Source organism: Lethenteron reissneri, chromosome 10, assembly GCF_015708825.2.
Source record: "Lethenteron reissneri isolate LAM-NWPU_2019-01 chromosome 10, ASM1570882v1, whole genome shotgun sequence".
Lineage (NCBI taxonomy): Eukaryota > Metazoa > Chordata > Hyperoartia > Petromyzontiformes > Petromyzontidae > Lethenteron > Lethenteron reissneri.
The window spans coordinates 6,642,616-6,669,074 of record NC_083788.1 but is presented as its reverse complement, the minus strand read 5'-3'; the positions used below and the strand labels follow the sequence as shown (position 1 = coordinate 6,669,074).

Genomic DNA, 26,459 nt, shown 5'->3' with positions numbered 1-26,459 from the left:
GTATGGCAGCCAAATACTCTAAAGCGCACGATTCTAAATGTGGAGGGAAAAACCGGAGGACCGGAGAAAAATCCACGCCACCACGGGGAGAACATGCAAACTCCAAATATACAGGCATCAGGGTCGGAATCAAACCCACGACCTCCTGCATACCAGGCGAGGGAATTAATCTCGCTACCGCGGTGTATATTAGTCGACACGTACTGTAGGGGTGAGTGCTGTAAGGCCAGCAGCTACGAAGAAGGCCTGAATGGTGACCGGCTGGCCACCTTTATCTCCTCGGCGCTGGTACTCATTGAAGTTGACCCGACCGAGGGAGGCTTATGACCGATTCAAATATTCGTCACCGTTATTGGTCGTGAGGGGGAATGGAAGTCTGGTGGCAAAGTTCGTAGCGCAGTGCGCTAACCACTACACTATAGCTCCCCATACAAACAGGGACGCGCGTAAACACACACACAGACACACGCGCCAAGCACCTACAACAACGACACAAAGACAACGCACACGTGTGTGGATGCCCACCTGCTGGATGACCTTCACCAGGTCCTTGAGCACCTGTCGCCTCTTGCGTGCATCCTTGTTGGCGATGATGGCGGTGGTCAGGTAGCGCAGGATGTGCGGGCACATGGTCTGAATCGTGTTCAGGTACCTGCAAGATACAAATGATGACCGAGGTGAACGGGTGACTCAGAAGTCAGAGCACCAAGCTGGCACAGCTGAGAACCTAAATAAATATATTCTTAGGTTAAATTTTTTTTTTACCAACGTGACTTTACCGAAAAACCTAAGAATATGAATCCTTGCAGTCACGAAAGCTTCAAATCTAGAACCTAAATAAAGACTGCATAGATGGAGGGTGGGGTTGGCAACAGGGGCCATGCGGGCCACCATGAGTTAATAGGGGTTACGTTTCCCACTACCCGCCTCCTTGTCGCGTGGCACAGCCCGGGAAGGTGAGAGGCCACCGCCAGATTGGGTCATCCCACGCGCCCCAGCAGGGGCCAGGGCCTCACATCGCATTCATCGCAGCGGGGATGGATTACCGCGTGGCTCCTGAAAGGTTTTTCCATTTATTTTAACATATTTTGTACATATATATAATGAAATAACAATCGCTGGCCCCCAGGCCTGCACAGAACGTCCTTGAAATGCATTACGAGAGTGAGCAGGCGAAAAGGAGAGATTGCGAGTGTGTACATGCGACACACTTGAGAGTGAGAGATGCAGTTGAAAAGTGTATGAGATCATTATGTGTGCCTGCATAGCAAAGATTACAAATTAATGTACGTGTGCAAGTGCAAATATATGTCACTGTGTGTGCGTTAATAAGTACATGGTCGGCCTCTGTGGAGGAGTTCGTGAAGTGACGCTACTGCGCAAGTTGGAGGCGGCTGCCCTCCAACCGTAACAGAGGGTGGAGAACCGATGCTTATAACGGTGAGCAGTGCCGCGTGGCTAGAACACAGCACGGGCGATGCATCTTCTAGTCACCCAAGTTAGCCCAATACATCTGGGCCTGTCCTGTGACCCCCTACCAGCAAGTTTTGTACTACTTCATGTGACCTCAAAGTGCACCTAGCCTGGCACAAATACCAGAGACGTCACCGCCACTTTTTGGCAAACAGTGGCTGTGAATGTGGAGAGGGGAGTGCAATTAGTTGGCACGATATATTAACGATGTCAGCCATCGTAATCATAATGATCATTCCCAATGGACAACTGCAATCTGAATCTGGCAAGGGTGTACCCTAGATTGACTCAGCCCAACACTAGTATCTGGTATGGTGGTGGTTGTGTCGTAAACATCAGCAGTGGCTGAGACAACGGCAGCTGGTCCAGCATGAATAGTGCTGGTTATAAGACCTCCATATGCGCTGCGTTAGCCTAAATAGACACTCAATTACAGCCCTTGCCTCAACCCACACAGCTAAAAGGGATATATTTTTGGAGTCGGTTAATAACCTCTGATCGAGCAAACAAGAGCCCACCGATGTGGGGTGAGAATGGGAAACAAGAGACAGACAGGGAGACTATTAAATGTGTGCGCAAATCAACATCATCATCAACAGCCATAATCTATCGACTGCTGGACAAAGGCCTCCCATAAGTAAATCACCAAAACTGCAGGTCACAACAAGACACCCACTCACCCACCCACTGAACCGCATGGCAGGTTACGAGAGCATGCGAGACAGATTTGGAGTGAAATTAAGCAAGAGGTGTGCGCGTGCGAGAGAGACTGTGAAGGGAGTGAAAGCGAGACGGACAGCGCCGGCGAGAAACGGATAAGAGACGAGAAAAAGGATGGACAGACACGGAGAGAGAAGTGACACGTAAGTGAGAAAGAGGACAGCTCTTCAAAGATTGCGTGCACATGAGCGAGTCGGCGGTGGCGGGAGGGGGGGGGGGCAACAGCGATCGCTAGGGTGATTGAAAGGCAGAGATAGTGCGCGCAATGCAATGAGAGGCAAAGAATTGTTTCAACTCGGGCGTACTTTTACATTAACGAGCAAGGAGGGTAGAGAGTTATTGATTGGAAAGGGTCTCAGGCTGTTATTAATCACCGCTGGATGGAGTGCCCGCTCCTCCTTTGTCATCGTCCACCCCCACCTCCACCTCTCCCATCAGCCAGCCCAGCCACCGCCCTACCCCGTTTAATTAGCCATGCTGGCAGACAGCCCAGTGGCACCGCTAACGAACCCACCCAGCATTACGTCAGCCGCCCGTTAGCGCAAGCACTCCCGCGACGCGTTCACTCTGCCGTGTTTGCGTGTGTGCTTGAGTGCGTGTGCGCGTGAGTGCGCGTGCGCATACACACCCAACAAACTCTGTTAAGGCAAGTGATGTTAGTGAGCAGCTATTAAGGCAGACCGACAGCACAAGAGTGGTTTGTGTGGCCGGCACCACGCCCAGCTGCATTTGTCTCCTCCGTGATAATGGCACAAACACCGCACCGGGTATTAAATTAAGGCTGAGTCTACCCAGGGGAGGGCCAGGAATCAAACCAGAGCCGCCGGGATTAAACTGCAGTACGCTCACTCTGCTGTAACAGTACCAGCCATACAAACACACAAAACACACTCTATCACACACACGCAGACACAGATACTCTCTCATGCAGATTCACTATCATACTTGTGCACACACACTCACCCACACACACACACTCTAACCCACACGCACAAAGACACTCATGCAACACAGCCGCCATTCGCCACCGAGTGGTAGTGACGTCACCACAGCGCCTGTGCCAAGCTAGGTGCAATTTGAGGTCATGTGAAGTGTCGAAGGCCCGCTTGCAGATCATGGGAGAGACCCAGGTGCTATGGGTTGACTGACTGAGATGATTGGCAGAGGCACCACCTGTGTACGAACTCAAATTTTTTTTTTATTATAATATCCCCGTATAGTCTTAACAGACTGTTGGGGTAAGTGCTGTTAGCGAGCACCTATGAAGGCCGGCATGGCAGACGAGGGGGTGGGTGGCCAACACCCCGCCCAGCCGCCTTGTCTCCCTAGTGGCGATGTTTAGACAACGCACCAGGTACTAATTTGAGGCCGAGTCGACCTAGGGGCGGCCCTGGACCTGTTTAAATGTTCGCCACGGTTATTGGTCGCGTGCGGGAATCGAACTCGGATCGCCGGATTCGTAGCGTAACGTGCCAACCACTGCGCCACCGCTGTCCACATGCGTGCGCACACACACACCCACTCTTACCCACAGACACTCAATGCATTTAGACAAACTCTCTCTCACGCACACGCAGACGCACACACGCGCGCGCGCGCGTGCGCCACCCTTGCCAAGATCAACTTTCCACAACAACGATAAAACCCCGGTGACACGGGGGACGTTTCAGAAACTCGCTAAAAGGGGAGAACGTAACCCCTGTTTTGATTTAAATGTATTATTTCTCTCAATCCGCCCCCCTTTTAAGCCGGCGATCGATGAGCCTGCGAATGCTAGCGCACGTGTGGCCATCGGGGACGTAGAATCTTGGCACAAGTTGCCGGGGCGCTTCGAAGGGCGATGCTCGCCGAGGCCAGGCTGGTCTCCAGGGGTGAAGTATGGCAGCGGGGAGGGATGGATGGCGGGAAGGGGAACGCGCGGTCAATGCCAACGCAGAGCTCGCGGCCAACTCCCAGTCGCAACGCGGGGGGGGGGGGGGGGGGGGCAAGCAAACGACTGTAATTTATAAGATATTAAATTACATATTTACCCAGGAGAGACACATTGAGTCAGAAGACTCTTTTACTTGGGGGGGGGAGGGCGGGGGGGTGGATCCCGTTACATTTTAACGTTTGACCAACGGCAATAACATAAAATTTCGATTTAAAGCTTTCGTGACTGCAGGGATTCATCTTCTTGGTTCTTTCGGTAAAGTCACGTAGAAAGGAAATAATAAAATAATAAAACACAATAAAATACAATTCTCACGACGTTTCGGTCACAACGCAGGACGGCTGCTTGCGTAGTGGCCGAAACGTCGTGAGAATTGTATTTCATTATGTTTTATTTTTAATATTTTATTATTTCCCTTCTCCGTGACTTTACCGAAAGAACCAAGGCCAATAACATTGTAACATTCATAGCTACAGCAGGAAACCCCGTTGCAGAACAGGGGAGAGAATATATAAAACTGCACTCGAAAGGCACCGCGATCAGGAATTGGAACCCAGGTGCTGTTTGCCGTGAAGCAGGAGTGCCAATTTAACACGTAGGCTTTCGCGACCAATGTTATTCATAATCAACGTTTTTGGGTTTAGATCGCGTTATTTATAAATGTGTCGTAACCCTCCACCACCTGACACGGCCAATCAGTAAAAAGTGTCACGTTGACAAAAGACAAATAGTTCACTGCTTTAGCCCACCGGTGTGTTGAAGCCACAACATTTTGTACTCAAATTGTAAATGTTGTGGCTTCAACACACCGGTGGGCTAAAGCAGTGAACTATTTGTCTTTTGTCAACGTGACACTTTTTACTGATTGGCCGTGTCGGGTGGTGGAGGGTTGCGACACATTTATAAATAACGCGATCTAAACCCAAAAACGTTGATTATAGGAGTGCCAACCTGCCGCCTATTGCGCCACCAAATGTGATATAGCAAGTGTTGTAGGCCAATGGGTGGAAGAACCTTTCACTTACTGATGGCCACATAGGACTTTCAATTACCGTTGGTGGGCAACCGCACATTAATACGTAAGGGTTAACCAATAGTAGCGCAAAGAATAACAACGCATGTCGACTGGGTCCATGGAGGCCCTTGCAGTGCCGCAAAGCCTTGCGAAGCTTTGCCTGTGTTGGTGCCACGAGACCTGTCAACGCATGGGGCAGCGTGGTGGTTCCAAAAAAGGTACGGCAGCACAGGAAGTGGGTCACTGGCCTGGTGCGAGTCCAGAGGTTCAGAATCGGTGTGACGCATGCCAAGACTGAAAGGCGTATAAAAACTTAGTTGCGGCTTTCGTACAAGTTTTTTTAACTGGGCATGTAATGATCCCATCGATTAAAATATATTCTTTCACTCAAGATACTTGCATCGAATGGAGTGTGCAAGCTTCTTCACAAGTAATGTAATTTACACGCAAATGTTTGGGTGGAATGGTGGCACGGCGGTTAGTCAACCGTGCTATGAACAATGGTGTCCACAGTTTGATTACGGGCCATGGCTAAAATCTGTTGTGATTTTTTTCTGAACTATTCCATGACCAACCTGCATTGACCGGCATAGTGAAGTATGGTCAAATAACCCACATGACCCAAAACGGCATGAGGAGTCTCAGCCACAGAAGTGCCCCTGATTATACATAACAGGACCCTGCGGGGTGGGCTGGTAGGAATAATACTTAGTACCGGTACAGGGATATCGACCGGGTATAGAGGAGTTAAAGACAAAATTACTGTATTCTAGTGTAACGTTAATTAAAAGTGTTTGTTTTGACAAGAAACGCTGTGAGATTTAAAGACCCCCCAACACCACCACCACCCCCCACCACCACCTTCTGCACTAGGCCTCGCGAAGCCTGCCGCACTAGGCCTCGCGCCGTGCTTTTCGTGCACAAATAAGGCGATTAAATGTATCTCGTCTCTGTGTTAATAAATGTTTCTTGTCTCTGTGTTAAAAAAACGTGCTGCGTTTCAGTAAAGTAATTTTTTTATACATATAATCATATATACTCTTAGTTCTTTCGGTAAAGTCACGTAGGTAAAAAATGAAATTAAAATTAACAAAAATAAAATAAAAATCACGACATTGGCTACCACATCCTGATAAGCTCCCCCCCCCTCAACTTGTATTTAAGTGCTTCCATCTTGAATCCCTGCCTCACTTGATGCAGCAAATCTGGCTGTGACTGTCCCACCTTATGACGGAGACTTGTATTGCCTCCGAAACGTCGTGATTTTTTTTATTTTTTATTGTTTTATTTTTATTAATTTTAATTTCATGTTTTACCTACGTGACTTTACCGAAAGAACTAAGAGTATGAATCCTTGCAGTCACGAAAGCTACAAATCTAGAATCATATATATAAACAAAAATATCACCACTAGGCTAATGGAATGAGACAGAATACACAAGACACCTAGTAAAAACAGAACTGAAAAAAATACAGTACCGAATCGAACCGTGACCCAGGAATTGTGACATTTCATCGAATCGCAGGGCCTTGCTAATCACTACGTGCCGATTTAAAAAACCATAGATGATATACGCACGCGCTCGCCATTCAAAAGGTTATCGCGTATTAACGTACACTTTTTTGGGGGCTGTACACAGAAAATGGAAGACGTTTCATCACCACTGATGGCACTGCCAATTTCTGCTGTGACCCACTGGCCATGTTGGGAGATTCAATTCGCCATCGACGCGCTCGATCACGTCCGACAGAGGAAGCGGTGCGAGGCTCGAGCCTTGCTCGCACTCATATGGGAATGATCTGAGAGGACCAGGTGTTCGAGGCGTGGGTTGTGCCACATAGCCAGATGGAAGCAGGGCAGTGTATTATTGCATCCATCTGTGCGGAGCTTCGAGTGATACACCCTCCTGCACCCACCCCCATATCCATTTCTCCAGTCTCCTCTCAGAAGCAGCCAAACTCGCAAAATTGGAATTTAACCAAAACTCCCAAAGCTGCAAGGACCCTGCTGAAACGGCAGCGAGGCTCTTCTGGTTAGGTAGAGCTCATTATTATTGCAGGAGGGCTCAAAGTTGGCTCGGCACGAGCCGTCCAAGCATGCCTTGCAGTCGCTTGGAATCCAACTCGTCACTCTAAAAGAGGTTAAGCCAGTGTTTGGAAGTGCAGGGATTGGAGAGGAGGGAGAGGGTAGTGGTAGGGAGTCAGCAAGAGAGCGCGCTGCGGAGTGGATGAGCGGTGGGGGGGGAAGGGCGTCCCGTTACGAGCAGCCACGCGAGTAACCCTAGCCAAAGTCTCGCGTGACGCCATCTCTTCTTAAACTATTTAATGAGCTACCTCATGTTCTAATCGATTTGTATCGCTGCCCTCTCCATGCAGCCTCGCCGAGGTGGTGGGGGAGGGGGATGCAGCAGCCTTAACCATTTGTTGCACGGACGTTGGCCTTCAGTCTTCCACTTGCAGCCAAATGGAAGCCTCGTGTTACAGGTGCGGGTGAGTGAATGTGCATCGACTTAACAGTGTACATGTAGATGTGTGTTGAACTTCTTTCGCGCACTATACATGGCCCAACCGCGCTAATCTGAGGTGCGTGTACCTGCTGCAGGTGTGTAAGCACCAGCACTGGGGAAACAAGTGGTGGGGCGTGGTGCCGGCCACACCTGCATCACCCCCCATCCCGTGCACCGTCACAGTACTTGCCACAACAGTCGTTGTAGACTATTAGGGATGTCTTTGTTGAAGGGTATATGATTTTTGTGTTGGTGTGTGCATTCGTGTTTGTATATAACGTATGCTGTGAGTGCACACTATTTTTAGGTTTGTATGCGTGGGTGTGAGAATGAATGCACGCGTGTGCATGATCATGCAAACCAGTCACTCCGTGTCCGAGTATGAGTGTGCATTCATTTTTGTGAGGGTAGTGTGTGTGTGTACACGAGTTCACGATTGTATTTGTACGTGTGGATCAGCATTTGTGTAACAGACTGTGCATGTGTCAACGTGTATGCATGAGGGGAAACTAGGTCGACTCAGCCATAAATTAAGACCTGGAGAAGTGTGTAAACATCAGCACCAGGGAGATAATGGTGGCTGGGCGTGATGTTGGCCACCCACCACAGTCGTGTGCCGTACCGGCCTTCCTAGCTGCTCGCTAACAGCAATTTTCCCAAGGGTGGAAAGTTACATAGGGGGGATATTTGTCCTTGTATGAGGGGGAGAGTGGTGGTGTACTGGTTATGGCATTGCACTACAAACCCAGCAGCATAAATTCGATTCCTGGCTAAGGCTAACAATGGTGACGCGTAGGGAAAGAATGGGGTGTCAGATAACAAAAATATATTAATCAGAATTTTACATTTCTGAATATTTAAGGGAATTTTCACATCACGCCATTGTGCACTCATGTAAAATGCCTTACGCGCTCCCAACAGTGACGTCACACGATGCCACGCGACAACACTTTAGATGGGGGGAAAATGTGGAAGTGATGGCAAGTGTTTCCGGATCAATTGTAAATGAGCAAAACATTCTCATTATCTGCCCTTTTGTATCAAGGCCTGATATTCCGCTTTGTCAGATTATCTGAAAACCGGGGGCAAATCGCTCGTGGCAAGTGATATCTGGACTTACCCTAGGCCTCACTTAAGTCAACCGAGTAAACATCAGTGCTCGAGCGTGGTTTGTAAATATGTAAAGTTGAACTTCTTTCGCACCGTACATAGCCAACCATGCTAATCGGAGGTGTGGGAGGGGGGGGAAAAACAGCAACCTAACAAGTAAACCCGTAAAAACAAAGTTTTTCACTATAAATCCTTTATATTCGTGGCAGCGAACTTAATATATGAATGAGTTCTATTTGAATATATGTAAAATAATTTTATTTTGCCTAAAAAGTGTAAAATTTTGGGAATTTTTTTTTCACGAACATTAATTGTCTGGCACAACGAGTCTGTGTTGAAAATGTCAGCTCGATTGGATCACGGGAAGTGGGTTAAAAAACGACCGAAAGATTTGCACGGTCGTAAGCAAGCAAGCAAGTGAACTTAATATAAAGGATTTAAAAAGCAGTTCTAAAGAAATTCGTTTTCAATCTAGATTTAAAAGTGCATAGCTGCAGTGCCTTCGAATATGGAAAGGAAGGACATTCCCAGACGGCTGCAGAAGTGCATCTGAAAGCATGCGATGGAAGTGACCGTCTTTGTGGCCTTTGGGGTGACAAAGGCGACAAAGTTGGCCAGGCATGGTGGTGTGCATCACACCACCCCCCCTTCGTGTGCCATTCCGGCTTTAATAGAAGTCCAGGAGCCCAGACCAGATATTTCCGTAGTCAGTGCCAGATGAGGTGGCATAACTTTAGCGGTTCCAATCTCATTTAACATGGCCAATAACAGTGAATCATGCAATAACCATTTTAAAAGAGAGAGTTATCAAATCATTTCGTGAGACTCAAATGTTTCTACCTTAGGTGGTACCCATTTCTGCTGGGCAGGAACGTGCTCGCTACAGCAGTTTTCTCATGCAAATGCAAGACTAAATATAAAGCTTTGTGTGTGTGCTATAGGGTTTTATGGATTCAATACATACTATATATATTGAACCATATAACCGAGAAGAGCGTCCTACGGCTAAAACCCAGCAAGTTGGCACAGTGAGGAGCACAGGTGGTGCATCTGCCAGTCACGTCAGTCAGTTAACTCGTAACACTGTGGGTCTTCCCCGTGACCTCCTCTCACAGAGCCTTCCACACTTCACGTGATAACATCTAAATGCAAATGTCTGGCACAAACGCCGTAGGTGACGGTTAACCGGTATTTAGTGATGGATAGCAGCTGTTGTTCGAAGAAAGGATTACAGTGGATCGTTGTAAGACACGACACGCCGTCCAAAAGTGTGTGCCCTCGTGTTACATCAGTCCTAGTCATTTCATTTCCTGAGTCCCAGTGTTGTCTGTCCGGACGCTATGCCACTCACTGTGGCTGGTAGAGGAAGAGGTCGATGATGTTGTCACGCCCCTTTGTGTGGTTGAAGAACACGAAGAGGGACCAGTGGATGAGCCACGTGCGCTGCTGCAGCGCCTGCAGCGGAGAGCTGACCGACTGCGGGCGGAACGCGGCAGACAACGGAGTGACAACGCGACAAGAGCGTGACAATGACAACACGGCAACAACATTAATGCATTGTAGCAACACGACACAAATTGGACAACCACATTCAAAAGAGCAAATGTGCAAGGGATGCCAGCCATCTTTCAGCACACGATACAACTGCCACCTAGTGGCAAAATCTGGACACAAAAAAATATTGGACACGATTACTGGGGGCAGTGGAGTTGAGATGCACTCAAGAAGGCTCAAGCAATCAACAGCTCCGTCCGTCTCTGTAGCTCCCAAGAAGCCCTTACGAGCCTATCGAGACACACCAAGCCTTGGGGCTTGAACCCAAGGTTTTCGCCGTGTGTTTTCTACGGCAACTAAATGGACAATATAGGCCTACCGAGATACACCCACGGCTTCACCCAAAGAAATCGTCCGTCCGGTCTCAACGGCTTAGACACGGTCATTGTGAACCTAAGTCTCATGCCCTAAGCCACCCCATGTCTCTCCCAGCAACGCACGTTGTTGTCGATGGTGTCCTTGAGCCGGGACAGGTCCTCCATTGCCGCCTCCCAGTTCTGCATCAGGATCTCGGACGCCAGCTTTCCCCACAGCGAGTTCAGAGCATTGCGGTCGTTGGCAGGGACCTGGAAGGAGGTTGGGGGAGTAGGGGTGGGGGGTGACAACCGCAGTGGGCGGGGGCGACCGGTGGTGTCAAGGACCCCAGAGTGTAGCCAGAGTCAGGCACGCTAGGAGGAGGCTGTGTCCCTAGGCTGTGTCCCTAGGCTGTAACAGAGTATCAGAGTATTGTTTTTTGTTTGCATTTGACTGCAAGTATTGTGGTTAATGTAAGCATGATTCCTTGCAAAAGGTGTCAGTTTTGTTGCCAGAAAAAAGGGGAAAAACCCTATTAGTATCAGGACTGTTGGAGTGTTGTATCGTAATAAAGAAGTTACCTCTACAAGTGTCTCCGGAACCCATTACATTTCATGCGCAGCGACACTAAATTACCAGCTCACATGCCCATTCCACTAAACAAGCACACAGCTCATAAGCTTAAACTGTTTCGAGCTTAGGCTATCGCTTACACAAGCGCCTTTAACACGAACGCGGTGATGCATGTGGTGATGTAAATGTAAATCCACCCCTGGATGAGGGCTTCCCCACTATGTGCTGGTTGTGGAGGTTATTTAACCATACTTCACTATATTAAACCGTGTGAATTGATGAAGCCAGGGAACAAAGACAAAAAGACAAAGATCCCCCATGTAGCATTAACAGATGTGTTGGAGGAAGTGCTGTTTGCGACCACCTATGGAGGCGGGCACAGCACACAATGGGGATGGGTGGCCAACACCATGCCTGACCCGCCTTTGGACTCTCAAGTGGCGATGTTAACTCATAGCACTGCATACTCATTTCAGGCCGAGTCACTAGGTGAGGCCCAGACTGGTTCAGATAATTCGTCAATGGATTTGGTGGCCACGAGCGGGAACCGCACAAGGACAAAGATCCCCCATGTAGCCTTAACAGACTGTTGGGGAAAGTGCTGTGAACGAGCACCTATGAAGGCCAGTACGGCACACGAGGGGGTGGGTGGCCAGCACCACGCCCATCCGCCTTTGTTTCTCACACACGTGCAATGCGAGTGGGGTGTGGTACCAGCACACGGTGGAAGTAGAGGTACTCCGCTGCTCCCGAGTAGTTCCCGCATTCGTACTGGAACTTGGCGTACTTGTAGAGCGTGTCCAGGTACTCTGCGCGGAACTGAGTCGTTGCAGGACAAAGTCCGTGGCGGGGAGGAGAGGACGAGCCGTGATGAATCAACTCACACAATCAATGTTAGCTTTGGCTACAAATCACCAGCATTTTCCACTGAAGTAGAATAACTCAGGTTTATTTTTCATCACATTAGGATATTTAGAGCAACTTTTCCCATTTTCCTAAATTATAATTTTTATCTAACAACCACATGGCGTCGGTTCATAAAGCCTGACACGTCAGGCAGATGTAACGGTGATTGGAGGCTACTGCCAATTCTGCCATCGACGCCGAGACTAAAGCTTACACCCTATAGCTTTACTCGTCTAAATGTGAATGCATCTCAAATCGCAGATCTAAATGCGGGAAACATAACCGCAGTGGCGAAAACACGAGAGAAAAACACGAAACCATACACATCAAGTGACAACAGAAAAGGGAACCGCAGAAGAAGCCAGCTGACAACACCATACACAAATGACAGGGGAACTAGAGCCGCCAATCATCCTTGCAGCGGCTTTTGGCCAACCATCGAATAAAGACGGCAACTCCATTGTGTACTTTCGGATGTGCTTCTGCGGCCATCTGAAACGCTCTTCCTTCCCATATTAGGAAGCCACTGGGGTTATGCACTTTGAAATCATCTACAGATTTTTGTGTATAGTTTGTTGTCCTTCCTCCGCACCTCCGACGAGCACGGTTGGCTACGTACGGTGCAAAAGAAGTTCAACGTCCATACATTGAGCAAGGCCAACTGAGGAAACCCAGCTTGATCACGAGGCTGCTGTTGCTAGCCAAGCGCGGTCACTAAACAGAGTTGGTCGTCACTGGGTTGATGTTGGTAGTCGTAGGTGGTCATGGATACTTTACTTCATAGTCATATTGAGCTGGCTTTGATGGTCACTGGAATGGTGTCGGTAGTCATGAGAACTGATTTGGAAATGAACAGTTGTAATTGGTAGTTGCCGAGCTGTGGATGTCAAATGGTGTAATGTAATAGAACTGTCTTCTTGGTTCTTTCTGTAAAGTCACGTAGAAGGGAAATAATAAAATAATAAAAATAAAACATAATAAAATACAATGACAATTGTTACTTTACCGAAAGAACCAAGAAGATGAATCCCTGCAGTCACGAAAGCTTTAAATCGTAATGTCATAGAACCGGTTGGTATTCATGGGGCTGGTCCTGGTAGCGACACCAACGAGTTGGTGGCGACTGAGTTTGTATTGGCGGTCACTAGCAACACGAGCTCTGGTGGCAGGGCTGGTGTTGCTAGTCACGAAGGGTGGTTAAGCATAACACCGTGGTGGTCACGTGGGCAGGGGAGAGCAATGCAGCTGCGGCGGGATCACTGTGTCCCCTGTTGGAACGCGGCCGCCTTCGCTCACCCCGTGGTTCTCAGCCAGGTAATCGAAGAGCTGCCGTCCATCCCTGCACGAGACACAATCACGCGACACACCAGACATCAGCTGTGGCTGCCATTGTAGCTTGGTTCGCGATGTAGTTGGTGATATATTTTGTGATGTAGGTGAAGATGTACATGGGCGATGTAGTAGGTGGTTAGGTACGTGGTAATGTACGTGGTTCTCTTAGCTGAAGCAGGTGGGATGTAAGATATAAAATATGATGCACTAGTAATGCAACTACAGAGATAGTTTGTCATGATCACTGATATTGTCATCATCAAGCTCATAGTCATTTAAATGGCGATATAGCGAATGCAGCAAATAGTGTAGCTGCGATATATTTAGTGACGTAGCAGACTATATAACTTGGGAACTGGCTAACAATATAATTGATGAGAGATATGCTGATATAGGCATGTGTATGTGTAAATTGTGCATTTGTACATGTGTATATGTGTATATGTGTATATGGCAGAGGTGGGACAAAGTCATTGTTATGCAAGTCCAAGTCGAGTCTGAAGTCATCAAATTCATGACTCGAGTCTGACTCGAGTCCACACCTCTGGTATATGGTGTTCACGTAAAAGTTTGTATGCATGTGTGCACACGGTGGCTCAGGGGTTATGGTTCTGCACAAGCTCAACTTCAGGTCAGCAATATCTGCGGTTGTTATGGACCTCCCCTAGGTCGACTAAGCCTTAATTGAGCACTTGGTGCATTGTGAGAACCTTAACAGTTGGGAGACAAAAGTAGCCAGGACTTTCGTTCGGACAACAGGGCCCACTCATGTGCCATTCCGGTCTTAACAGGGACTCGCTCACAGGTCATCTGTGAACCTTATTGGGCATTTGTGAAAAAAACCTTTATAGCTCATCGGATTCCTCCAGTATAAGTAAATATCCTGATTGTGATATTCTGTAGCATGCGCGTGCATGCAGACGTCACCGTGCGTTCTGGATCTGCCTCTGGACTTCCGCGTCTTCGAACATCTTCACTATGGGCTCCGTCTCCGCTTGAAGCTGCTTCAGTTGAGATACAACCTGTGCTCGCTTCTCCTTGAGAGCTGCAAGGCACAAGCAACATCACACAATGTGGATTTATGTAGTGTCTAAATGTAACCACAGCTCGAGATGCTGGACAGAAACAGAGGGAATTTATTTCAATGAGAAAGGAAGTCACTCATTAGGCATAGGAAAAAAGGAAGGACTCTAGCGTGTGCTTGAATTAGGGCAGGATGTCAAGAGCAGGGATGGATGTGGAAAATAAGTTTTAGACTATGGCGGCGGGAAAATTAGCAACCTCCCACTGAGCGAAGGTTGACCGGAGGCTTTCACAGAAAGTTTTGATTGCTGGGGGAACAGAGCGCGAGAGGGGGGACATAGGTGGGAACAAATCCAGTGGGGTATTTGAAGATTGCGAGTGCAATCTTTAAGTTGATCAGGGATTGCATAGAATGGGCCGCTATTGCGGTGATGTGGTATCTTTACAGGTGTAGATAAGAAGTCTCGAAGCGGCATTTAGAGCTTAAAGGCTATATGTACTACCACCACTGTGTGGTGATAAATACAGTAATCATTGGAAAGATGTTATTAACCACGCAAAAAAGACTTAATTACACTTTTTGGACCATCTTATCTGACAGGCACTATTTTACTTTACTTTACCGAGTGTTAACATCCCCAGTGTTTAACAGTACTCTCTTCATTGTTCAGCCAGCATTGGTATAAACATGGGCATTTTCGTTCTTTTCTATCATGTGTATCAGGCCTCCCCCTCCCCCCCTCTCTGTCGCTTGCGCACAATCGCTTCCACGTCGTCGCCCACCCTTTTGGCCCCGCCCCCCTCCCTCCCGATACTTTCCATTCATTGGCTACCACATTCTGATTAGCCCCCCCCCTCAACTCGCTTTTAAGGGATTCATTGCCTCACTTGATGCAGCTAATCTGGCTGTGACGGTCCCACCTGATGACGGAGACTTGTGTTGCCTCCGAAACGTCGTGATCTTTATTTTATTTTTATTAATTTTGATGTTTTACCTACGTGACTTTACCGAAAAAACCTAAGAATACAGTAACACGGTTTAGTGGTCTATGCAGTGCACTTCAATCATGGTCCACCGGCTTGGATTACTTGTTTAGGACTCCCACCATGGTCACGAGTGTTTAGTTTTTTTGTCCTCCCCCGCACCTCCGATTGGCACGGTTGGGTACGTACCATACGAAATAAGTTTTTTACATATATAACAGTGACCAAGTGTCGCATGGACCTGGCCGTCGTCTCTCGCTTACTCTGTGGGATGTCTTGGTTGGGGTACAGGTTCTTATTTACGTCCATGGCAAAATCCACCATGTTCGTGTTGCTGAGCAGATCCAGCTTCCCTTGCAGCAGCTCCTTCTCATCATAAATCTAAGGACACACAACACACGCGCACACACACGTGTGTAAATCCACACAGGTGTAACCACGCACGCACAGGACTAACCACGTAAGTGTAAGCACGGACACAAACATGGGTATAAAGGAACCACAGCTGTACACACCGGTGCACGGACTGAAAAAGAGAGTGGGCCTCCAACAGCCAAGCTAAGAAACGTATCAAAGCTTACAAGAATGTCTGGAGACACGTCTAAAGCCGTGCTGCGTGCAGTGTATAACAAAGAGTCATGTACACCCCCCCCCCCTCTTCCTTTCACAATCAACTGCTGTACGACGGCATCCCCACGCGGTTGTGGGGATTTGGCAATACAGTACTGTACTGTAATTCACAGGCACCTGGTCAGTGTGGGGGTCGTGCAAGAGTTGGGGGGGGGGGGGGTTCAGGTATGCTCCATCGATGTTAGCCGAGGCCGGGAATCGAACCTCACGTGGCAGGATGTATAGCGCGGTGTTCGGCTAACAATGGACTCAACAAAATGAGACCTTTTTTAAATCCTTTATATTAAGTTCGCTTGCTTGCTTGCGTGCTTGCGTACTTGCTTGCTTGCTTACGACCGTGGAAATCTTTCGGTCGTTTTTTAACCCACTTCCCGTGATCCAATCGAGCTGACATTTTCCACACAGACTCGTTGTGCGTGACAATTAATTTTCGTTAATTTTTTTTTCCAAATTTTTACACTGTTTAGGGAAAATAAATTAAATATTTCATTACCAATTGCTTAATGCTGGCAGACAATCATCTGACCCATAGGTGGCAGCCATCTCAAGCCAGAGGACGAGAGGACTCTAGCCGCCACGCATATAAAGGATTTAGAGTGAAAAACTTTGTTTTTACGGGTTAATTTATTACCGGCATCAAAGTATTTTTTCAGTGCACTAACCACTGCACCACCGCTCCACCCGGTGTTTGCCTTTGTACATAACGGCATCTATACAATGTTTATAGCGTTACCATTCACGTTACAACTCCGTAATGGCTTCTGGGGGTTAATAACCGCATCGGTTAAACGTTAAAATAATAAAAGCTTATTGATAAATTCCACACGTGCGCGGCGACCATTCACACAGAGGCCTACACAGGGCTTCCCATTCAGATTCCCTACACCACATAGGTCCGGCGGCTCAGCCCCCGGCCAATCAAAAGCCGAGCAGCGGAACCCCACGTGACCCGGCTCCTCCAATCGCACGCGGCGCTTGTTAACCTTATCCGCGCTACGAAATCAAAACGCGTTTTCGGGCCTCTTCGCTTAGAGCGGAGCGAGGGGAGAGACGCGGGAAGGTTAAAAACTCCCCGAGATGGGAGGTCCAGTCGCCTCGACGGCTTTCCCCGGGCGCGCGGTACCTCTTTGACGGACAGAAATTCGAGCAGCGGGAAGACGAGATGCCTGTCCAGGCAGCGCCCGATGTTCGTGGTCAAGTCGAACTCCGCCATCTTGGCGCGGAGGGGAGGGGGCAATGAGACCTTGCGGGGGGCGGAGTCCCCTGACGTCACTTCCGGGTGGGGGTGGGGGGTGGGGGGAGCTAGTGTTGGGGGGAGGGGGTTGAGGGGGTTGTTGGTATTGGGGTGAGGGGGGGTGAGGGGAGTGAGGGGGTATTGGGGTGAGGGGGGGTGAGGGAAGGTGAGGGGGGTTGGGGTGAGGGGGTATTGGGGTGAGGGGGGGTGAGGGGAGGTGAGGGGGTATTGGGGTGAGGGGGGGTGAGGGGAGGTGAGGGGGTATTGGGGTGAGGGGGGGTGAGGGAAGGTGAGGGGGGTTGGGGTGAGGGGGTATTGGGGTGAGGGGGGGTGAGGGGAGGTGAGGGGGTATTGGGGTGAGGGGGGGTGAGGGGAGGTGAGGGGGTATTGGGGTGAGGGGGTATTGGTATTGGGGTGAGGGGGGGTGAGGGGAGGTGAGGGGGTATTGGGGTGAGGGGGGGTGAGGGAAGGTGAGGGGGGTTGGGGTGAGGGGGTATTGGGGTGAGGGGGGGTGAGGGGAGGTGAGGGGGTATTGGGGTGAGGGGGGGTGAGGGGAGGTGAGGGGGTATTGGGGTGAGGGGGTATTGGGGTGAGGGGGGGTGAGGGAAGGTGAGGGGGGTTGGGGTGAGGGGGTATTGGGGTGAGGGGGGGTGAGGGGAGGTGAGGGGGTATTGGGGTGAGGGGAGTGAGGGGAGGGGGTATTGGGCTGAGGGGAGTGAGGGGGGGGGGGTGAGGGGGTATTGGGGTGAGGGGGGGTGAGGGGAGGTGAGGGGGTATTGGGGTGAGGGGGGGTGAGGGAAGGTGAGGGGGGTTGGGGTGAGGGGGTATTGGGGTGAGGGGGGGTGAGGGGAGGTGAGGGGGTATTGGGGTGAGGGGAGTGAGGGGAGGGGGTATTGGGGTGAGGGGAGTGAGGGGGGGTGAGGGGGTATTGGGGTGAGGGGGGGTGAGGGGAGGTGAGGGGGTATTGGGGTGAGGGGGGGGTGAGGGGGTATTGGGGTGAGGGGGGTGAGGGAGTGAGGGGGTATTGGGGTGAGGGGGGGGTGAGGGGGTATTGGGGTGAGGGGGGGTGAGGGGAGGTGAGGGGGTATTGGGGTGAAGGGGGGTGAGGGGGTATTGGGGTGAGGGGGGGTGAGGGGAGGTGAGGGGGTATTGGGGTGAGGGGGGGGTGAGGGGGTATTGGGGTGAGGGGGGGTGAGGGGGGGTGAGGGGGTATTGGGGTGAGGGGGGGTGAGGGGAGGTGAGGGGGTATTGGGGTGAGGGGGGGTGAGGGGAGGTGAGGGGGTATTGGGGTGAGGGGGGGTGAGGGGAGGTGAGGGGGTATTGGGGTGAGGGGAGTGAGGGGAGGTGAGGGGGTATTGGGGTGAGGGGGTGTGAGGGGAGGTGAGGGGGTATTGATATTGGGGTGAGGGGGTGTGAGGGGAAGTGAGGGGGTATTGGGGTGAGGGGGGGTGAGGGGAGGTGAGGGGGTATTGGGGTGAGGGGGTGTGAGGGGGTATTGGGGTGAGGGGGGGGGTGAGGGGAGGGGAGGGGGATTGGGGTGAGGGGGGGTGAGGGGAGGTGAGGGGGTATTGGGGTGAGGGGGGGTGAGGGGAGGTGAGGGGGTATTGGGGTGAGGGGAGTGAGGGGAGGTGAGGGGGTATTGGGGTGAGGGGGTGTGAGGAGAGGTGAGGGGGTATTGATATTGGGGTGAGGGGGTGTGAGGGGAGGTTAGGGGGTATTGGGGTGAGGGGGGGTGAGGGGAGGTGAGGGGGTATTGGGGTGAGGGGGTGTGAGGGGGTATTGGGGTGAGGGGGGGTGAGGGGAGGGGAGGGGGATTGGGGTGAGGGGGGGTGAGGGGAGGTGAGGGGGTATTGGGGTGAGGGGAGGTGAGGGGAGGTGAGGGGGATTGGGGTGAGGGGGTATTGGTATTGGGGTGAGGGGAGTGAGGGGAGGTGAGGGGGATTGGGGTGAGGGGGGGTGAGGGGAGGTGAGGGGGTATTGGGTTGAGGGGGGTGAGGGGAGGTGAGGGGGTATTGGGGTGAGGGGGTATTGGTATTGGGGTGAGGGGAGTGAGGGGAGGTGAGGGGGTATTGGGGTGAGGGGGGTGAGGGGAGGTGAGGGGGTATTGGGGTGAGGGGGTATTGGTATTGGGGTGAGGGGAATGAAGGGAGGTGAGGGGGTATTGGGGTGAGGGGGGTGAGGGGAGGTGAGGGGGTATTGGGGTGAGGGGGTATTGGTATTGGGGTGAGGGGAGGTGAGGGGGTATTGGGGTGAGGGGGTATTGGTATTGGGGTGAGGGGAGGTGAGGGGGTATTGGGGCGAGGGGGGTGGGGGGAGCTAGTATTGGGGTGAGGGGGTATTGGGGGGAGTTGTTGGTATTGGGGGGAGGGGGTTGAGGGGAGGTGAGGGGGATTGGGGTGAGGGGAGTGAGGGGGTATTGGTATTGGGGTGAGGGGAGGTGAGGGGAGGTGAGGGGAGGTGAAGGGGTATTGGGGTGAGGGGGGTGGGGGGAGCTAGTATTGAGGTGAGGGGGTGTGAGGGGAGGTGAGGGGGTATTGGGGTGAGGGGGTATTGGGGTGAGGGGGGGTGAGGGGAGGTGAGGGGGTATTGGGGTGAGGGGAGGTGAGGGGGTATTGGGGTGAGGAGGGAGCTAGTATTGAGGTGAGGGGGTGTGAGGGGAGGTGAGGGGTATTGGGGTGAGGGGAGGTGAGGGGGTATTGGGGTGAGGGGGGGGGGGGTGAGGGGAGGTGAGGGGGTATTGGGGTGAGGGGGGGTGAGGGGAGGTGAGGGGGTATTGGGGTGAGGGGGTATTGGGGTGAGGGGGGGTGAGGGGAGGTGAGGGGGGTATTGGGGTGAGGGGTATTGGGGTGAGGGGGTATTGGTATTGGGGTGAGGGGAGTGAGGGGAGGTGAGGGGGTATTGGGGTGAGGGGGTATTGGGGTGAGGGGGGGTGAGGGGTTATTGGTATTGGGGTGAGGGGGGGTGAGGGGAGGTGAGGGGGTATTAGGGTGAGGGGGCGTGAGGGGGGTGAGAGGGTATTGGTATTGGGGTGAGGGGAGTGAGGGGGTATTGGTATTGGGGTGAGGGGAGTGAGGGGAGGTGAGGGGGTATTGGGGTGAGGGGGGTGAGGGGGGTGAGGGGGTGTTGATATTGGGGTGAGGGGAGGTGAGGGGGTATTGGGGTGAGGGGGTTTTGGTATTGGGGTGAGGGGGTGTGAGGGGAGGTGAGGGGGTATTGGGGCGAGGGGGGTGAGGGGGTATTGGTATTGGGGTGAGGGGGGGTGAGGGGAGGTGAGGGGGTATTGGGGTGAGGGGGTGTGAGGGGAGGTGAGGGGGTATTGGGGTGAGGGGGTATTGGTATTGGGGTGAGGGGGGGGTGAGGGGAGGTGAGGGGGTATTGGGGTGAGGGGGTGTGAGGGGAGGTGAGGGGGTATTGGGGTGAGGGGGGGTGAGGGGAGGTGAGGGGGTATTGGGGTGAGGGGGGGTGAGGGGGTATTGGTATTGGGGTGAGGGGGTGTGAGGGGGTATTGGGGTGAGGGGGGGTGAGGGGGGGTGAGGGGAGGTGAGGGGGTATTGGGGTGAGGGGGTATTGGGGGGAGTTGTTGGTATTGGGGGGAGGGGGTTGAGGGGAGGTGAGGGGGATTGGGGTGAGGGGAGTGAGGGGGTATTGGTATTGGGGTGAGGGGAGGTGAGGGGAGGTGAAGGGGTATTGGGGTGAGGGGGGTGGGGGGAGCTAGTATTGAGGTGAGGGGGTGTGAGGGGAGGTGAGGGGGTATTGGGGTGAGGGGAGGTGAGGGGGTATTGGGGTGAGGGGGGGGGGGTGAGGGGAGGTGAGGGGGTATTGGGGTGAGGGGGGGTGAGGGGAGGTGAGGGGGTATTGGGGTGAGGGGGGGTGAGGGGAGGTGAGGGGGTATTGGGGTGAGGGGGGTGAGGGGAGGTGAGGGGGTATTGGGGTGAGGGGGTATTGGGGTGAGGGGGGGTGAGGGGTTATTGGTATTGGGGTGAGGGGGGGTGAGGGGAGGTGAGGGGGTATTAGGGTGAGGGGGCGTGAGGGGGGTGAGGGGGTATTGGTATTGGGGTGAGGGGAGTGAGGGGGTGTTGATATTGGGGTGAGGGGAGGTGAGGGGGTATTGGGGTGAGGGGGTTTTGGTATTGGGGTGAGGGGGTGTGAGGGGAGGTGAGGGGGTATTGGGGCGAGGGGGGTGAGGGGGTATTGGTATTGGGGTGAGGGGGGGTGAGGGGAGGTGAGGGGGTATTGGGGTGAGGGGGTGTGAGGGGAGGTGAGGGGGTATTGGGGTGAGGGGGTATTGGTATTGGGGTGAGGGGGGGGTGAGGGGAGGTGAGGGGGTATTGGGGTGAGGGGGTGTGAGGGGAGGTGAGGGGGTATTGGGGTGAGGGGGGGTGAGGGGAGGTGAGGGGGTATTGGGGTGAGGGGGGGTGAGGGGGTATTGGTATTGGGGTGAGGGGGTGTGAGGGGGTATTGGGGTGAGGGGAGGTGAGGGGGGGTGAGGGGAGGTGAGGGGGTATTGGGGTGAGGGGGTATTGGGGGGAGTTGTTGGTATTGGGGGGAGGGGGTTGAGGGGAGGTGAGGGGGATTGGGGTGAGGGGAGTGAGGGGGTATTGGTATTGGGGTGAGGGGAGGTGAGGGGAGGTGAAGGGGTATTGGGGTGAGGGGGGTGGGGGGAGCTAGTATTGAGGTGAGGGGGTGTGAGGGGAGGTGAGGGGGTATTGGGGTGAGGGGAGGTGAGGGGGTATTGGGGTGAGGGGGGGGGGGGTGAGGGGAGGTGAGGGGGTATTGGGGTGAGGGGGGGTGAGGGGAGGTGAGGGGGTATTGGGGTGAGGGGGGGTGAGGGGAGGTGAGGGGGTATTGGGGTGAGGGGGGTGAGGGGGTATTGGGGTGAGGGGGTATTGGTATTGGGGTGAGGGGAGTGAGGGGAGGTGAGGGGGTATTGGGGTGAGGGGGTATTGGGGTGAGGGGGGGTGAGGGGTTATTGGTATTGGGGTGAGGGGGGGTGAGGGGAGGTGAGGGGGTATTAGGGTGAGGGGGCGTGAGGGGGGTGAGGGGGTATTGGTATTGGGGTGAGGGGAGTGAGGGGGTATTGGTATTGGGGTGAGGGGAGTGAGGGGAGGTGAGGGGGTATTGGGGTGAGGGGGGTGAGGGGGTGTTGATATTGGGGTGAGGGGAGGTGAGGGGGTATTGGGGTGAGGGGTTTTGGTATTGGGGTGAGGGGGTGTGAGGGGAGGTGAGGGGGTATTGGGGCGAGGGGGTGAGGGGGTATTGGTATTGGGGTGAGGGGGGGTGAGGGGAGGTGAGGGGGTATTGGGGTGAGGGGGTGTGAGGGGAGGTGAGGGGGTAATGGGGTGAGGGGGTATTGGTATTGGGGTGAGGGGGGGTGAGGGGAGGTGAGGGGGTATTGGGGTGAGGGGGTGTGAGGGGAGGTGAGGGGGTATTGGGGTGAGGGGGGGTGAGGGGAGGTGAGGGGGTATTGGGGTGAGGGGGGGTGAGGGGGTATTGGTATTGGGGTGAGGGGGTGTGAGGGGGTATTGGGGTGAGGGGGGGTGAGGGGGGGTGAGGGGAGGTGAGGGGGTATTGGGGTGAGGGGGTATTGGTATTGGGGTGAGGGGGTGTGAGGGGAGGTGAGGGGGTATTGGGGTGAGGGGGGGTGAGGGGGTATTGGTATTGGGGTGAGGGGGTGTGAGGGGAGGTGAGGGGGTATTGGGGTGAGGGGGTATTGGTATTGGGGTGAGGGGGTGTGAGGGGAGGTGAGGGGGTATTGGGGTGATGGGGGGTGAAGGGGTATTGGTATTGGGGTGAGGGGGTGTGAGGGGAGGTGAGGGGGTATTGGGGTGAGGGGAGGTGACGGGGTATTGGGGTGAGGGGGGTGAGGGGGGTGAGGGGAGGTGAGGGGGTATTGGCGCTTCTTCATGAAACAGAGAGATAAAGTGGATAATCGGAATTGGTAGACCGCAAGTAACATTGAATATTTATTTTCATATTTACGAGGCTCTCGATTCCTGGATTCCCCCTTGAGATGGAAACGTCTCGTTTATGGTGTCCAGGGTGTCGTCTAGTGACACGTACACAGGTCAAACATTGCGATACAAATATTCTTAGGTTGTTTTCGGTAAAGTCACGTAGGTAAAAAATGAAAATTAATATAAGTAAAATAACATAAAAATAAAAATCACGACGTTTCGGAGGCAACACAAGCTTCCGTCTTCAGGTGGAACCGTCACAGCACGCGACTTTACCGAAAAAACCTAAGAATATGAATCCTTGCAGTCACGAAAGCTTCAAATCTAGAATTGCGATACAAATAGTGTACACACACATTAAACAATCTCCCATCGTCAATTTGATCAAGCTTGTAGTCAGAATTATAATATTTATACTGGAGGAATCCGATGAGCTATAAAGTTCTTTTTCACCTATGCTCATATCAACGAAGGTGTTAGTTGTTACCTATTCATATTAATTGTTTTCGTCCAGGCACGTAAATGACCTGGCCAAAATATTATGAATCGTAAGATCAGCTGCAAACACCTACGAGTTCAAATGTTCCATTGCTGTTTCCTCCTGGCTTCTTGGCGTTTTGGGGCCTGTGCTCATTCGTACAATTTCAAACATTCTAATTCATATAACCACCAGCCATGATCTTATCCACTGCTTGATGAATGAAAGGCCACCCATATCCTTGGTCATCACTCTTGAGTTTGTGACGTTCGCAATCAAATCGGGCTTCTGTTCCAAGACCTCTGAACTCGTTGATCCCATCCGCACAGCGGTGGACGTCTTCTCGGGCGTGTTTCCCCTCCTTTGACTGTCATTCCATCACCAGTCTCGTCCATTGCCCATTTTGTTCTTTTTTCCAGAAATGCCACGTGAACAAATATTGACACAATTAGACTTTTTAAAAAGGAGCTCGAAGAGGATTTGTTTTAGGTCTCTCGATAAATCTGTAAAAACGTGTTTTGCCATCGCATCTGCAGCCTTCCTTGCTTGAGCTGACATTTATTTATTAAACAGAGACAGCATTGTACGGTACATTTGCACCACTGCTGCATGAAATTCCCCACGGCCTTTGTGATTAATTGACCATACCTCACCACTCTGGTCATCGTGGGTTGGTGACGGTGAGGAGTTGAGATCTGAAAGCATAGAAGAATGGTACGACACGTATGTCCTGTATGTTATGTCCTGTATGTTGAACTTCTTTCGCACCGTACGTAGCCAACCATGCTCATCGGAGGTGCGGGGGAAGGACAAAAAACTGAACACAAAAATATTGCAATGTTCTGCACGGATCGCTTATGCCCACAACATACAGCCCCACAGCCTATAGCACCTGTTTAATCCATGATGGTGGCCGCCCAACCATGCACCGTCCAGGCTCAGTCCTGCTTAGCTTCTGAAATATGACGAGAATAATTTGATGCGTTGATCTTTGGCGAGGCGACCTTTGTACTGGTTTTAATTCACCAACACTCATAAGCAAGCCGTGTAGTAGCTCCGCACACTATTGCCACTGGAAAATACGAACCTTGCAGAAACCCTTAGGCCAACGGATAAGTAGAGCATTTAAAACACATTTCATATTCCTTACTCTTTTTATTGGAACGGTTATTTGTTTTACATTCATGAGGTAATGGAGTTAAGAAAACTTTTCTTTAAACTGGGTGACGTTTATAGACTTGGGGGGGGGGGGGGGGGGGTAAACAACGGTTGTAACTATTCTGGAATAAAAAAACCCCCACGGCTGTCCAACAAAGGATCGTGTGATTCCCAAAGCCAAACGCGCAAAGCCTCACAGAACCTAGTGCCACCGACGCAAACAACAAAAACAGCCAACAACGCACGCCGAGGTGACATTTGAGGCACAAGGTTGTCGACGCAGCACCATGATACGACTGGAGTGGTGACAGGGGGGGCAAGTATGGTGTAGGTATGCAGCGTATTCGACGCATAGGGGCCCAGTCGGTCACAAGGGGGCCCGAATTAACAGATAAACAAGTAGAAAATGTGAAGGAAAGTTATTCAACAAAAATATTCATGAAAAAATGGTCTCTAGTCTACCATGGACCAAGCCCGATTAAAGCATCTGGCTATCATATCAATAAGGCAGCATAAAGTGTCACGATCCACCCCCTTTGAGTCATAGACCGATGGGGCCGGCATGCAAGCAAGACACATGATAACTTAATTGTGAGTATTGTACATTTCCATTGTTTGTATTAATAATGTCACTGTGATTCTAAAGAACACAGGATGAGATGTTACTATCCTTTGTGCAAGCACTTCCAAGAGTTCATGAACAGTGAGCCTGGTGAAATTTGGGGAGCGCATCGTCAGTAGTGACCCTTTGGTTCCTAGGGTGTTTCGGCCTTTCATACTATACACCCTCCCCAAAGGCGGCCAGCGACAGGGTGATCAATCCTACGCTTGCGTCCCATTCCCAATTAGTCATAGGAGTTGCCTTGTTGTTGGTAGCCAACATCCCATGGGACTATGCATGGCAGGGGCGTCCTCCTCCCTGAGTCAAGCATTGTTGACTGCATACCTCCTGGCCCTCTCACTTTGGGGCCCAGCTGGGGTCTTTCCTCTTCATCCAGAGCCACTGACTGCTGCCTTCTTCCTCTAAACCGAATACGTGGTACAACTAAAATAAGATATACTGTATAATAAAAATAAAACGTAATAAAATAATTCTCACGACGTTTCGGCCACAACGCAAGCAGCCGTCCTCAGGTGAAAACCAGGTCTGTCGAGGCGACAGCGAAAACCAGGTCTGTCGCCTCGACAGACCTGGTTTTCGGCCACAATGGACGGCTGCTTGCGTTGTGGCCGAAACGTCGTGAGAATTATTTTATTATGTTTTATTTTTATTATTTTATTACTTCCCTTCTACGTGACTTTACCGAAAGAACCAAGAAGATGAATCCCTGCAGTCACGAAAGCTTTAAATCGAAATATACTGTATAGTTAGAGCCTGTATATTATTGTATACGGGTTCAAACATCCGTACCTATTTCAGTAAAAGTGAGTCGAGAGAAAGGATGGGGGCCCACAGTGGCATCTAATGGCATACCCCCGTTGAACGAGATAACTTGCGCCCCTGAGTGGTAATGTAGTGGTGAGTGGCAAGTGTTTGGGAGCGCTTCCTCCCAATCGCATCCTATCGTGTCTGTGGGACGT

The 26,459-nt window shown here is 51.7% G+C and overlaps 1 protein-coding gene across 1 annotated transcript in view; it reads right to left on the bottom strand.

The window, feature by feature from the left end:
• The window catches only part of EIF3E (eukaryotic translation initiation factor 3 subunit E), a 30,979-nt gene extending 13,678 nt beyond the window's left edge, over window positions 1-17,301 (bottom strand). The window contains exons 1-8 of the mRNA XM_061549254.1: window positions 17,178-17,301; window positions 15,688-15,805; window positions 14,345-14,462; window positions 13,382-13,424; window positions 11,894-11,998; window positions 10,753-10,878; window positions 10,110-10,234; window positions 526-652 (exon numbers count right to left, since the gene is read on the bottom strand). Of these exons, the coding sequence (XP_061405238.1) occupies window positions 526-652; window positions 10,110-10,234; window positions 10,753-10,878; window positions 11,894-11,998; window positions 13,382-13,424; window positions 14,345-14,462; window positions 15,688-15,805; window positions 17,178-17,267 (852 nt within the window). The 5' untranslated portion in view covers window positions 17,268-17,301. The remainder of the gene's footprint in view (window positions 1-525; window positions 653-10,109; window positions 10,235-10,752; window positions 10,879-11,893; window positions 11,999-13,381; window positions 13,425-14,344; window positions 14,463-15,687; window positions 15,806-17,177) is intronic.
• Between the last annotated feature and the right edge of the window lie 9,158 nt (window positions 17,302-26,459).